Source organism: Metopolophium dirhodum, chromosome 9 (assembly GCF_019925205.1).
Source record: "Metopolophium dirhodum isolate CAU chromosome 9, ASM1992520v1, whole genome shotgun sequence".
NCBI classification, from domain to species: domain Eukaryota; kingdom Metazoa; phylum Arthropoda; class Insecta; order Hemiptera; family Aphididae; genus Metopolophium; species Metopolophium dirhodum.
In genome coordinates this window covers 18,225,940-18,238,866 of record NC_083568.1, presented here as the reverse complement: position 1 = coordinate 18,238,866, position 12,927 = coordinate 18,225,940, and the positions used below count along the sequence as shown (strand labels likewise).

Below are 12,927 nucleotides of genomic sequence, written 5' to 3'. Positions count from 1 at the left end.
GCCTATTTCCTTCCCCGTGATCTAATCTATCTTTTTATCAAATTTCATCGCAATCGGATGAACGGCTTAGGAATGCTTAAAGGACATGGGCTAGCCGGTTAGGTAGCTAGGTAGTCAGGTAGAAACATTTTTTGTCTTTTATATTGCATGTTATAAATTATAATTGATCGATTTTAAATGATAAGCTAAATAATATATACAATATTACAATAGCTTGGAAAAGCTCAAAGCGGAATGTCTATCAAGAATGAAAATCATAAAAATACTCGGAAACAATACGTGGGGATCTGAGACAAAAAGCCTCCTCAGAATTTATAAATCCCTTATCCTCTCGATAATTAATTACGGTGCTATAATCTACAATACCACAAAAAATAATGTACTCAACACTATAAATCCTATTCATAATCAAGGTATACGTCTGGCAACTGGGGCTTTTAGGACTAGCCTGGTTGATAGTATCTTATGAAATGCTGGTGAACTCCCTCTTGAATTAAGACGTCATAGTCATATACTCAAATACATATCAAGAATTAAAAGCATGTCTAATCATATATCTAGCAAGATACTTCACAACCCACTACTGTTCTATATATTTATTCTTTTTTGGCTGTTAACTATTTACATTGTTACAATTAATTTTCATCATTATTGTGTCCAAATTATGTTATAAGATAAGCTGTACTGTACTTATATTTTCTTTTTTTCAAATTGCTAAAGGGTTTAATACCCGTTTATTATACATAAATAAATAAATAAGTAAATAAAAAAACCCACTCTCCTTCAATTCGCTCAACAACAGGAACACAATTTTTAACATTTCAAAATTATCAGTGCAAATCTTGGCCTCCAAACACAAACATTGAGCAAAATACAACGTTCATATCCCCCTTGGCCGTAGTCTCCTCATATCAATACACAACTCACCAATCACTGTAAACATTCCACTGACAGCACTGTCATTCGCAATCTTTTCTTGGAAATAATGTCCCAACAATACTCCAGCAGTACACATATATACACTGACGCATCAAAAAATACCAACGGAGTGGGTTTTGCAGCAATCACTGGAAATGAAAATCATAAATTTTCACTTCCTCCCAACACCAACATCTACCCAGCGAAAACTTATGCTATCTTCGAAGCACTGAAAATCGCCTCCTCCTCAAATTCGGATACTTTCGTTATCATAAGTGACTCTTTAAGTGCTCTAAAATCCATCTCAAATCAGGCGCGGATCCAGCCTACCTTAACGGGGGGGGCGGATTATAAATAAGTATACATATTTAGATACCTACTGCTAAATACGAGTATATTATATTATTATTATATATATATATATAAATAGTTATAAATGCAATAGTACAGAATGCAATTCCTGATTATTTATAAATTTATAATGAATACATAAACTGCATTAAATTTCTTTATTTCTTTATTTAATTATTTAAATTACATTTTTAAATCTATCTTTTTCTTTTAAAATACCTTTTAAAATTCATAATAAAATATAATATAACAATTTTGAAGTTAAAACATTTTAATTATGAATCAAATTACAAAGTCCAATCTTCTGTTAGATTGAGCAAATATATCTATAACTTCATCGTGGTTTATAATGACATCTCGATGAGCGTGTAATAATGCCAGTCCATTTAATCGTTCCTCTGATATTCTCGACCTCATCCATGTTTTGACTCGTCGTAGTGATGAAAAATTACGTTCAGCTGTTGCACCTGTAGCCGGTAACGTGATAAGTATTTTTAACAATACATTTATTCCAGAAAAAAGGTCCGGGTCACATTGTTTGATAGCTTCTAAAGGTGACGAAGGTAATTGTTCCTCTTGCAACCAATAATTGTGCCAAAGTTCAAATTCACCAATTATTGAAGATTCAAAAATATCTCTAGGTATATTTATTTCATGAGCTACTAAGTCACCAAATTGATTAATCACGTTTTTTATTTTATTTTCTAATTTAAATTTGTCATCAAAAATGGATTTTGTTTTAACTATGTTGGGCAACACTACGTCTAGATCAAAAACTGACATTAAATCTTCATCGAATCTAGATTCTAAATCATATAGTAAATTATCGAGAAAGGGAATAAAAAGAGTTATTCTAAAATATTCTTCAACAGATTGAGTTTGAGGATTTTCTCTGTTTTTCATTACTTCAGATAATCTTGGCTTGTTAATTCCGATTGAAATCCCCAAGTTGGCCATCTGATTTTCAGCGGTTTTAAATATTTTGTTAAAACAGTTGGAACTATTTTCTCGTTTTTTTTTCAAAATAGAAATTACATTTTTAATTATAGTAGTAGCTGAAAATTTGTCCTGGCTTTTGGACTGCAATAATTTACTTACTGGAGATGTTAAAGTAAAAATTTCTGAAACAGTTGTTAATGTCAAAATAAATTCTCCAGTCGATGCTGATTTAGATAAGTAAGATGCTTTACTTGCGGTATTTATATCATCCCAATCTGATATTTTGTCTAATGCCTCGATTATGGAACTTAGGCCAGTGAAAAATTGTAAAATACAGTCATGTTTTTCCACCCATCTTGTCTCACATAATGAATGTAATGATGATTTTAAAGTATTTTTCAAAATATAGTTTTTTTTTGCTGATGAATTAAAAAAATTAATTATTTCTTTCATTATTCCGAAAGCATTTCTTACAAATTTAATTTTGCACCCTTTCATAATAGACAAATTTAAGGCATGACTAAAACAAGTGCATTTGATTGCATTTTTCATTTTTTCTTTAAGTGTTTTAACTGCTCCACATTTTTCGGATAGCATAACACTACATCCATCTGTTGTAATTCCGACGCAATTTTCAAATGGTAAATCAAGTTTTTTTAAAATGCTCAAAACTGAATTTCCTATAATTTCACCAGTCATTTTAGGTTCTACTTCCCCTCCAGTATTTTTATAATTGTCTTTATGACAGTCTAAGAATCCGATAAAATCTTCATACACTTCATTTTTATGGACATATCGAATAACAGTGACTAACTGGGAAATATTTGATACATCGGTGGTTTCATCAAAAATAACACTATAAAATTTTGATTGTTTTACTCTTTCCAACACATTTTTTAGTATCAAATTTCCTATAATACAAATAAGTTCGTTCTGTGTCGTTTTACTAATGTAAGTGGCTCTAGACTCGGAACTTAATAAATGATTTTTTAAAATCTCATCACCAGATGAAATTCTGAAATTTAATAATTCCCTGAAATTTCCATTATTTTCTGTAGGCTTTTGAGAATCGTCAAATATACTGCCATCATCGCGATGTCCTCGAATAGCAATATTTTGTTTACCAAGAAATATTAACGAGTCAATTATTGGTTTCAACCGAGATCTGTTTTCTTTAACTTGTTCATAATGAGCTGTATTTAGTTTATTGGTAATTTTATTTTGTGGATTATTATAAATATGTAAAAATGATTTTCCATCCTGAACGGCGTTTTTATGGTAAATATTTCTACTATGAGTTTCTAGGTAACCATCCTTTCCAAGAAGTTTAGCAAATTTGGTTAAAGGTTCGGTTACTAGACACTTAAGAGGCATTGTATTTTTTGATCCTGTGCCAGTATTAGAGTGATTAAAAACTGAACAATAAACACAGAATAAACCATTCATAGATTTTGATATCACTAGCCAAAAATATTTTTCCAAATGCTCTAATTTTACGTATCTTTTTTCTATACTACCACATTTTTTGTGAGTAGAAAAGGGAAAATTATTTTTATTTAGGGGTCTCCAATGATCTTCAAGAAGTTGTTTTTTAAAAATATTATTAATGTGTAAATTTGAATTTAAAAAATCTCCAATATCTAGTTTTTTATTTAAATTAATAATTACAGTATAACAACTTACAACTATAATACAAACGTCACCAATTAAATTAAAAGAATAAATCGCGGTCACTTTTAACGGCGTATTACGAGAAATATAATTTCGATTATTAAGGAAATTATACGTAATACGAGTACGCGTGTATATCTGCGGTTGTCAAACTAAAGACTAAAGAGTGTCTAATCTAATGTCAACAGTCAACACAACAATTATTACTATTATAGGTACTGCTAGAAATAAATTGATATCTGTATTATAAATATGTATATTTCAGGCAGTCGAGAATAAGGAAGATTTAATATCTGTAAACAAAATAAACATGTAATCTCATACTATTTTTAGGACAAAACTCTACGATTCGGCTGGGCTGGCCGGCTGGTGGTTGTCGTCGCTCATACGGTCGCAATAATATTGTTGTCATATGTTTATGTTATAAAAATAAAAGACAAACATTTGTGACAATAACAATTAACAATACGTTAGAATGGTATAACACAAAATAATGTAATTTAATAGTACAACAAATTCGATACAACACATTTTGATACGGCTGACGGGGGGGGCGGCCGCCCCTACCGCCCCCCACTGGATCCGCGCCTGTCTCAAATCCCTACTCTAAGAATGAACTAGTACAGAATATCCAGGGGCTGATATCAACAACTAATAAAATATGCTCTTTCTTATGGGTCCCTTCACACGTTGGTATTTCTGGCAACGAAACAAAAGACAAATTCGCAAATAAAGCCACACTTCCTCACAATGCCTTACAACTAAACTTAACCACATCCGCAGAGTCACGCAACACCATCAACCTCAAAATTCTGGAAACTTGGCAGAAAAATTGGAGCAACGTCCCCCTCTCAAATAAGTTAAGGAACATCAAGCCTCTCATCCAAAAATGGAACTTCCCTTGTAGTCTTAAAAGAAGAAACGAGGTCATTATAACTCGAGCAAGAATAGGTCACACACACCTCACCCATTCCTTCCTCATCACCAAAGAACCTGCTCCAGTATGCAACACATGCAAGGAGAACCTCTCGATCGACCACATTGTCACTAGATGCCCAAAATACGCTGAACCTCGGAAAATTTTCAAAAACTCAACATCCCTCCGACTTGCCCTCGGCGAAAATAACACTGAAGTCTGAAGCAATTTACAAATTTTTTCATTACATACATTTAAATCACAAATTGTAAATATCTGTAAATAGTAAATACTTGACGTTATTCCTATTCACATATGTTACAATTGTAGGCTAATAACCTTAAGATGTTGAAGCCTTTATCTTTAATAAAAAAAAAAAATAATATTACAATGTATTGTATTTTATGGACAACTTAATAGCGAGTTAAAGTTATGTAAAAACGTTTGGCGGTGCAGCACTGTTCGTCATGTATACGTTAAACTAAAATATTGACCATCATTGCTGCAAGCATACCTATTAATTTCAACAAATATTATACAACGTAGGTAGTATAGTAAATACAAATACATAATATCTATATGCGTGCATGATTTCAGCCTTCAGGTTTAACCCAAAATATTTAATATGTTATTGTAATGAACGAGATGAAAACAAATTAATACCACAAAAGGTTGGCCACTGATGACCTAATGACCTATGTAATGAGTAAATGGGTAATTACATAATTAATTACACGTCATCACCTCGTGTTCTCGTATATAATAATAATATAGTATGTTCAATAAGGAATATTTTTGGGGGGCTAAGCCCCCTAGCCCCTCCTAGATTCACCACTGCAATGCAGCATTGTTATACTAAAAAATAACCATTCATTTCAACAAATATTTTTAATTCTATTTATAATAAATACAATTTAGTGCATAACACAAAAATAATTAACGTTATGATTTCCAAAGAAGATCTATAAAAAAAAAACTCATAAGAATTAAAAATATTATGACTATATTTGAAAAGTATGAAAATATTTAACTAGTTGTAATATTTATGAATTAAATTTCATAACACAAATTGTCTCTAGAGTGAGGCAACTAGGCAGTTTAATTTATTACGACATATATAAATTATAAATAATATAACTATACAGTACACATCATCATATTTTTAACATTTTATGTTATGTTTTAAAAATAATTTGTAGAACATAATATAATTAATGAATGTGTGACGAGTATTGGAATTTATGATTTACAAAATAAAATAAAGTGATATTGTAAATCATTATGAAAGATGTAAGATGTAATTAATTAAGACATGTTTGGCAGTATTTAATGATAATATCCAGTATTATTATTACAGCTATTGGTAATTTTGAAACTTATCGCCTTTGGCAGTTTATACTTATCATGTTATAATGTGATACACACTTACACATAATATCACATTTAATTATTTGTATTCAGACGATTGTTAAGATGATTTACCTGTTGTGAGAACAAAGAGAGACAACTGAGTACATAATAAAAATACTAATTGGAGTACAATAATATTAATGATATGTCACAGGAGATAGATTAATTAATTATTTTAATTTAAAAAAATTAAATATTCTATTAAGGATAAAAATGAATTATTAATCTTAAAAATATATTAAAGAGTCACCATGGGACACTGACACTCTGTCTAATATTTATAAATTTATAGCTGTTCAGAATATTACTACCAATAATATATTTTATAGTTTTATATTCTGCAGAGGACACTCAGGGAGTTATACATAGCCAAATAGGTTTAATAATATTTAGAATATAAATTTAAAAAAGGTGGGTAAGTGGATGTTGCTCTGCTGTACAGTAGGTTACAAGTGGGTCACTGTAATGGATGGTGTTAAATTTGAATTCAATGATATAATATCATTGTATAAGAAAAACGATTCTGAGCGAAAACGGTCAGTCAGCCTATGATATTACCAAGTATATTATTGATGATATTAATATATTATTGTCAATAAAGTAATTTATAAATAACCTATTTACGTGGAGCCTTGTTTTCAATTTTCAATCCTTAGCTATAAAAGTTGAACATTTTATAAATTTTTAGCTAGGTACAAAATAATTATTAAATTATAAATTTGATAAATGTTGTCAAAATTTGAACTTTAAATGCTTATAAAAAAAAAATGTGCCTATATATTTTTAATATTTTTCAATTGCTATTAGAACGATACATCAGGAGCTTTATATTAAATTTTCACGCTTTTTTACCCAATATATAAAATTTTATTGATATTTATAGAATAAAAAACTAAAAAAATTGAAAACTGTCCGTAAACAGCTCAAAAAGAGTCAAAATATTTTCAAAATTTTATGGTGTATAGAAAATGCTAATATAAACATTCAGTGAAATTTTCAAGTATCTACAGTTATTCGTTTTTAATTACAATAAAATAAGAAAATTGTTACATGAGAAATCGAGTGAATATAAAATGTTGTAAAAATATAAATTTCAGACGCTCATAAAAATTTAATTTAAGTTTCTTGTAGACATTTTTTTTTTGATAAAGGTAGACAAACTTATGAGTAATCTTATATTACATTTTCAAATCTTAGATTTAAAAAGAAAAATTTTTATGAATTCTCAACTCAAAATAATTTGCTAATTTTCGTGATTTTTCCGTATTTTGTCAAAATTTGAACTTTAAATGCTTATAAATAAAAACTGTGACTAAGTATTTTTAATATTTTTCAAACATCATAGTAACAATATAGTAGGAGCCTTGTATTAAATTTTCAAGCTTTTTTATTAACAAATAAAGTTTTATTGACATCCAAAGAAAAAAAACTAAAAAAAATGGAAACTGAAAATGTCCGTAAGCAGCTCAAAATAAGTTAAAATATTCGAAAAATGTTATGGTGTATAGAAAATGCTAATATAAACATTCAGTCAAAATGTCATGTACCTACGGTCATTTGTTTTAGAGTTTCTCAAAAACAGATTTTGCGTAAAAATTCCCGTTTTCCCTTAATTTTTCTTTTGTTTTTCACGTCGCTTTTAAAAACTACTGGGAAGTGGGAAATGTTTACTTTTGACTCCCCCAAGTACCAACTAGATTCACTTTCCTATCAGAAAAGTTACTGTTGAAGAAAATCCAAGCTTTTTCACTGTCCTAAAAGGTGATGGCAGACAAGAGTAAAAAAATAAAAAAAAAACATATCATTGTAAAATCAATACATTCATCGCTTCGCTCAGAATCTAAAATATAGGTTATTTGAAAAAACTTTAAATCCTAAATAAATAATTAGTGAGATTTATTTTCAAAAATAAATTGTAAAATACGTACTTTAAATTATATAATATAGTTTTTTTTTAATAACACAAACTAACTTACATGGTCAGATACTCACATCGGCGTCTTACGATAATTACCCACTTCACAATACAGCAAACTATATACATAGTGATTCAACAACTATGCTCATCCCCACTTTTAATTTAATACTTATTAGTATTTAGTAATTTATTCTAATTTTGGTTATTTTTAAGCATATTAGTATGCTCTATATTTAGACATTCTAATACTTATTAATAGGGTTTAAAATTTCATGAAATTTATTTTCTTGAAATATTTCATGAAAAATGTCATGAAAATGTCATAAAATATTTCATTTCTATGAAAAATAAAAATAAAATGTTTATTATTTCTAAAAGTTTATAGTCATCAAATTCCAAGTAAACATTTTTAAAAGTTTGTCTGTTGTATGAAACAAAGAAAATATTTAACATATTTACATATAATTTATAAGTTGTTTAACAAATCTATAATATAACAAATTTAAACATTGCATTTTAACTCTTAAGTTACAAACTCATAAACCAACTCAACATCATAACATATTGTTGAAAGCCATAGCTCTGCGAATGCATTCTATACTACATTATATTATATTCGCAATGTGTTTATAGACATAAACCACTCTCATAATAGTCGTGAATATATACAAAATTACAATATACAAAATATGATCTAAGTATTAAATAAAAGAGTCCAGAGCACCTTCACATAATCACATCACTCAGTCACATACACACACATATACGACTTTTGTACACTTAATAATTACTGAAAATATACACTATTATTTCATTTACTGGTTGAAATTGACTTTATTTCACTTTATTGACTTTATTTCAAATCATTATCTTTTGGATCGCTGATGGTCAGCATACAACAATATTTTAAAAGTCATAAAAAAAATGTTTTTACTCTCAAAATAATGCTAGGAATATTTTTCAGCACTTCATAAAGAATATACAAATATAAAATAATAAATCAACAAAAATAATATTATGTTTCTCTTTATTTTTAAGTGTGTAATCGATATATTATTTCTAATCATCTATAACCAAACACGTTTAAAAGAAGAGAAAATATTTTTCATAATTTCATTGAAATATTTCAAGAAGAGTGAAATTTTCAATTTTAAAATATTTTAATTGAAAAATTTCAAGTGAAATATTTTAAATTCTGAACCCTACTTATTAGTTATTATAATACGTACTCACACAATTAGTACAAATTAGAACATGTTAATAGATGTATGTTCCTATATTTTGGTATATGTTTAAAAACCCTAATGCTTGGAAGAATCTACGTTACGAAACTATAAAGGGATCAGGTTATGCTTATAAAATCAGTTTATAGAATTATGCAATTATTTGGAGAATATTATTGAAAACTAGCATTGTGTAGATTCTGATTTGAAAAAAAAAGAATTTGGTACACAGTATACAGTTTAAATAGTAGAAGAAATTTAAATGTTAAAAATTATGGTCCTTAGAACATAAATTAATTTGTTGTCAAAGGAAAAATGGGCATCATGAGCGTGCAGGTTGGTGAATCACCTCGTTAACTATAATATTAATACCTCTGTGTACGGATTCGACAGGTTGCATTTTACAGCGGTGCGAATAATCTCCGTCTTCCAGTTAAATATATTTTTTGTCGGGACTCGAGTCAAGTCTTCCAATCTCCGTCTGTCGGGCGAGGGGAGAAGACGCTCCTGGCCTAATACCTATAGCCACTACGACGTCGGTTGTATAATAATTGATAATAACATTTATCCTTAAAACTCGACGGTGCGACGACGTTATTATTGATGGCCGCAAAACGTGATTTCATTGCAGCGTGCGGTGCACGTGTATATACGTGTGCGTGTGTAATAATAACAAGCAGTACCGCAAGTACTACAGTACTATACATATTATATACTATATAGAATATTGGTATATATATATATATAAATTATAAGTATGTGTGTAAGATCCTGTAAATGTATATAAGTATATAACTATATACAGGGTGATTCACCTAGCATGATCACACCCATTATTTCCTATAATAATACATTTATTAAAATTCTGTTTTTTTAAATTTTTAAATAATATACTTATAATGAACATATTTTAAAATTCTTTTGATTTTATATACTACTTACGGAGTATCCTGTGGTGATACAAATTACAAACTTCTATTTTTTCAAATGAGAACCCTCTTGTTTACTGTAAATTATTTAGTAGATAATTTTTCTTGTTGACCTATCAAAATCAAAATTCGGAAGAGTACCTACTTTTTGAGTTATTTAACTTAAAAAGGGGGCAAAGGTGATCAAACGATTTTAATAATTCATATTAATCCATCAATATCTATAACTTATAAAATTGTTCCAAGTGACCAAGAGTAATAAATACTAGATCCGATATTACATATATTTTATACTATTGTAAGGAAGAAGGATTGTGATTTGAAAAACAGAAGTTTGTACTACTGCAGAACACTCCTATCGTGTAGGTAGGTACCTATACAGAAAATCTCAAGAATTTCAAAATATGGTAGTTGTGTAAATTTGAAAATTCCGAAAATCAGAACTTTTTATCAATTTGATATTGAATAAAAAAACGGGGTGAGCATGCTTGCGGTGAATCGCTCTGTATATAATATGGTAATAGGCACTCGGCGGACGACGAGACCGCTTCAATTGTCAGTAAAAAACGCGTATCGACGAACGTTAGACGCGTGCCGACCATAATATAATATACAAAACTTGCGTAGGTATCTATTACAGCTAACCTTCCTGGTATACCTACAACTATAATATTATAGGTACAACTCGACGAAAACCTAACTAATGCGATTCACCCATTAATTGTGTCGCACAGCATTTGAGATGCCTTGTATATATTATATATATATACATATAATATTTTATAGATATCGTCAACGTCGCGCCGTTTCCTGCAGGTCTTCACCGCTCGTCGTCGCGGTGGTCGCCTGTCGCGCGCGTAAATAATGCCTTGTTTTCCTCCGCGAAAACCCTTGCAAAACGACTGGCATTTCCTGACCCGGGAAGTGGCGCGCGAGTGTTTTCTTTCTTTCGGATTTTTGTCTCCCCCCCCCCCCCCCTGTCACGGCCCGAAAAACGAACAACTCGTCATTAACCATATTATTATTACTATTATTATATACAGTTTCTTTTTTTCCGCCGTCGTCTCATTCCCGCCACGCGAACTTTTCGACATGCCTCGTTCATGCATATTATATACGCGCATTATATAAATAATTGTGCTGAACCCGCGACTTGCGGCTTGCAGTCGTTCAACGGTCGTGCACACAGAGTTTTGGGACGTTGGTTTTTATTTTGTATATTATATTATAATATGATATATCGCATATCACGTGATTAATATCTGACAGAATCTCGCATTTGTCGCGTGAACCGCGACAAGACGCCGCCGAGTATAGTCTTATAAATAACAACGTTATTAAAAGATATTTTTAAACATACAAAGCGTGTCGTTGTAGCACTGTTCATAGCATATTATTATTAAAATGCTCGCCAAAACTTCTAAAAGTTAATGACTGTACCTCGATGTAAAGAAAAATCGTGTACTAAAAATCTGCCCGCGGTCGTATGACGATTATGTTATATTTTCAACGCAATTAGGATGATACTAAATGAAACTACAAATTAATATCATAATAACATTATATGGGAAGGTATAAGTGACTTATGTGTTGGTGTAAATCATATTATGTTTTTTTGGTAGTAACTAGGAGTATATTATCAGGAGTAAGTAAAAATACATCGAGTGCCATTATATCCTAAGTATTAACTGTTACAATTTTAGGTAGGTACATACTTTTTTTTCAATCCAATAGATACATGCCCTTATCAGCATCAGCAGCACATAGCTCCTCTATATTTATCACCTACCTATGCTTAACGGACAGACGGTATTTAGAATGTAGGACGTATAATATTGTAATGATGCACAAGTGCACATATTATTGTATTTTAAATGGTTTGTTTTACACGTAATAATTGTTAATTTTAATGGTTCCGTGAATTTAATGCTTAAAATAAAAATACTCTCATAGGCAGAATAAAATTAAAGTCAATAATTTATGTAAAAACTTGTAAAAGTTGACGAAAAAGAATATTATAAAATAATGTTTAACACGACAAAACTGTTTTGTATAGTTATATAAAATTTTATAAAATAAGTTTATACAACTATTACCACACAACTTTAGGTTTTTTTTTCACCTAATAAGACTTTTTTTTTAAATAACGTGAAACTTAAAAGAAAAAATAGCTATTATACTTGCATGAGTTGAAATTGTTTTAACATTTCCATTTTACTTACCTACATCTATATGCTTTTTTAAACAATATATGTGTCAAATAAACCCCATACAGCGTTACAGCGTAATCGTGATGAAAGAAAATGTGTACCTATGTTCCAAAAGAAAAGAACATTGAAAATAAATAGAACAAGCTGCTATATTAATTTCCAAAACATTGTTAATACATTTCTAAAATTCATCGTATCTCCTTTAGTTATTTAAATCATTTTATACTTACCATAAAAAATTATGTTCAATATTCGTTAAAGTCACAACCTTTTTTATGTTTCTATATTATATTTTATTTTTTATTGATTTAAGACTCAAACAAATAAAAACTTAAATGACGTATAATAATTATGTATTACCAACAGTTTGTGCAGATTAGATTAATATTAGGTACTATTCTAGATTTTTACTAAAAAAAAGTAGACCATCAATTTTTAGGTT

General features: G+C 29.4%; 2 protein-coding genes across 2 annotated transcripts; one reads left to right on the top strand and one right to left on the bottom strand.

Annotated features, from left to right (window-relative positions):
• The first annotated feature begins 985 nt into the window (after positions 1–985).
• On the top strand, positions 986–5,018 carry LOC132951601 (uncharacterized). Its single transcript, XM_061023389.1, has 2 exons — positions 986–1,220; positions 4,471–5,018. The coding sequence occupies exons 1-2, from the start codon at positions 986–988 to the stop codon at positions 5,016–5,018; spliced, it is 783 nt and encodes a 260-aa protein (XP_060879372.1).
• On the bottom strand, positions 1,324–3,853 carry LOC132952400 (uncharacterized). Its single transcript, XM_061024694.1, has 2 exons — positions 2,460–3,853; positions 1,324–2,390 (listed from the first exon to the last, which is right to left on the bottom strand). Exons 1-2 carry the CDS (start codon positions 3,652–3,654, stop codon positions 1,552–1,554), a joined length of 2,034 nt encoding a protein of 677 aa, XP_060880677.1. The 5' UTR covers positions 3,655–3,853; the 3' UTR covers positions 1,324–1,551.
• Positions 5,019–12,927: the final 7,909 nt, after the last annotated feature.

What these genes read in the sequence shown, in the direction of transcription:
- LOC132951601 (XM_061023389.1), top strand. Translation starts at nt 986, where the DNA reads ATGTCCCAACAATACTCCAGCAGTACACATATATACACTGACGCATCA. An exon ending in TTTAAGTGCTCTAAAATCCA is followed by an intron (nt 1,221 to 4,470) that starts TCTCAAATCAGG and finishes GATCCGCGCCTG; the next exon opens with TCTCAAATCCCTACTCTAAG.
- LOC132952400 (XM_061024694.1), bottom strand. Translation starts at nt 3,654, where the DNA reads ATGAATGGTTTATTCTGTGTTTATTGTTCAGTTTTTAATCACTCTAAT. An exon ending in GGATGATATAAATACCGCAA is followed by an intron (nt 2,391 to 2,459) that starts GTAAAGCATCTT and finishes CAACTGTTTCAG; the next exon opens with AAATTTTTACTTTAACATCT.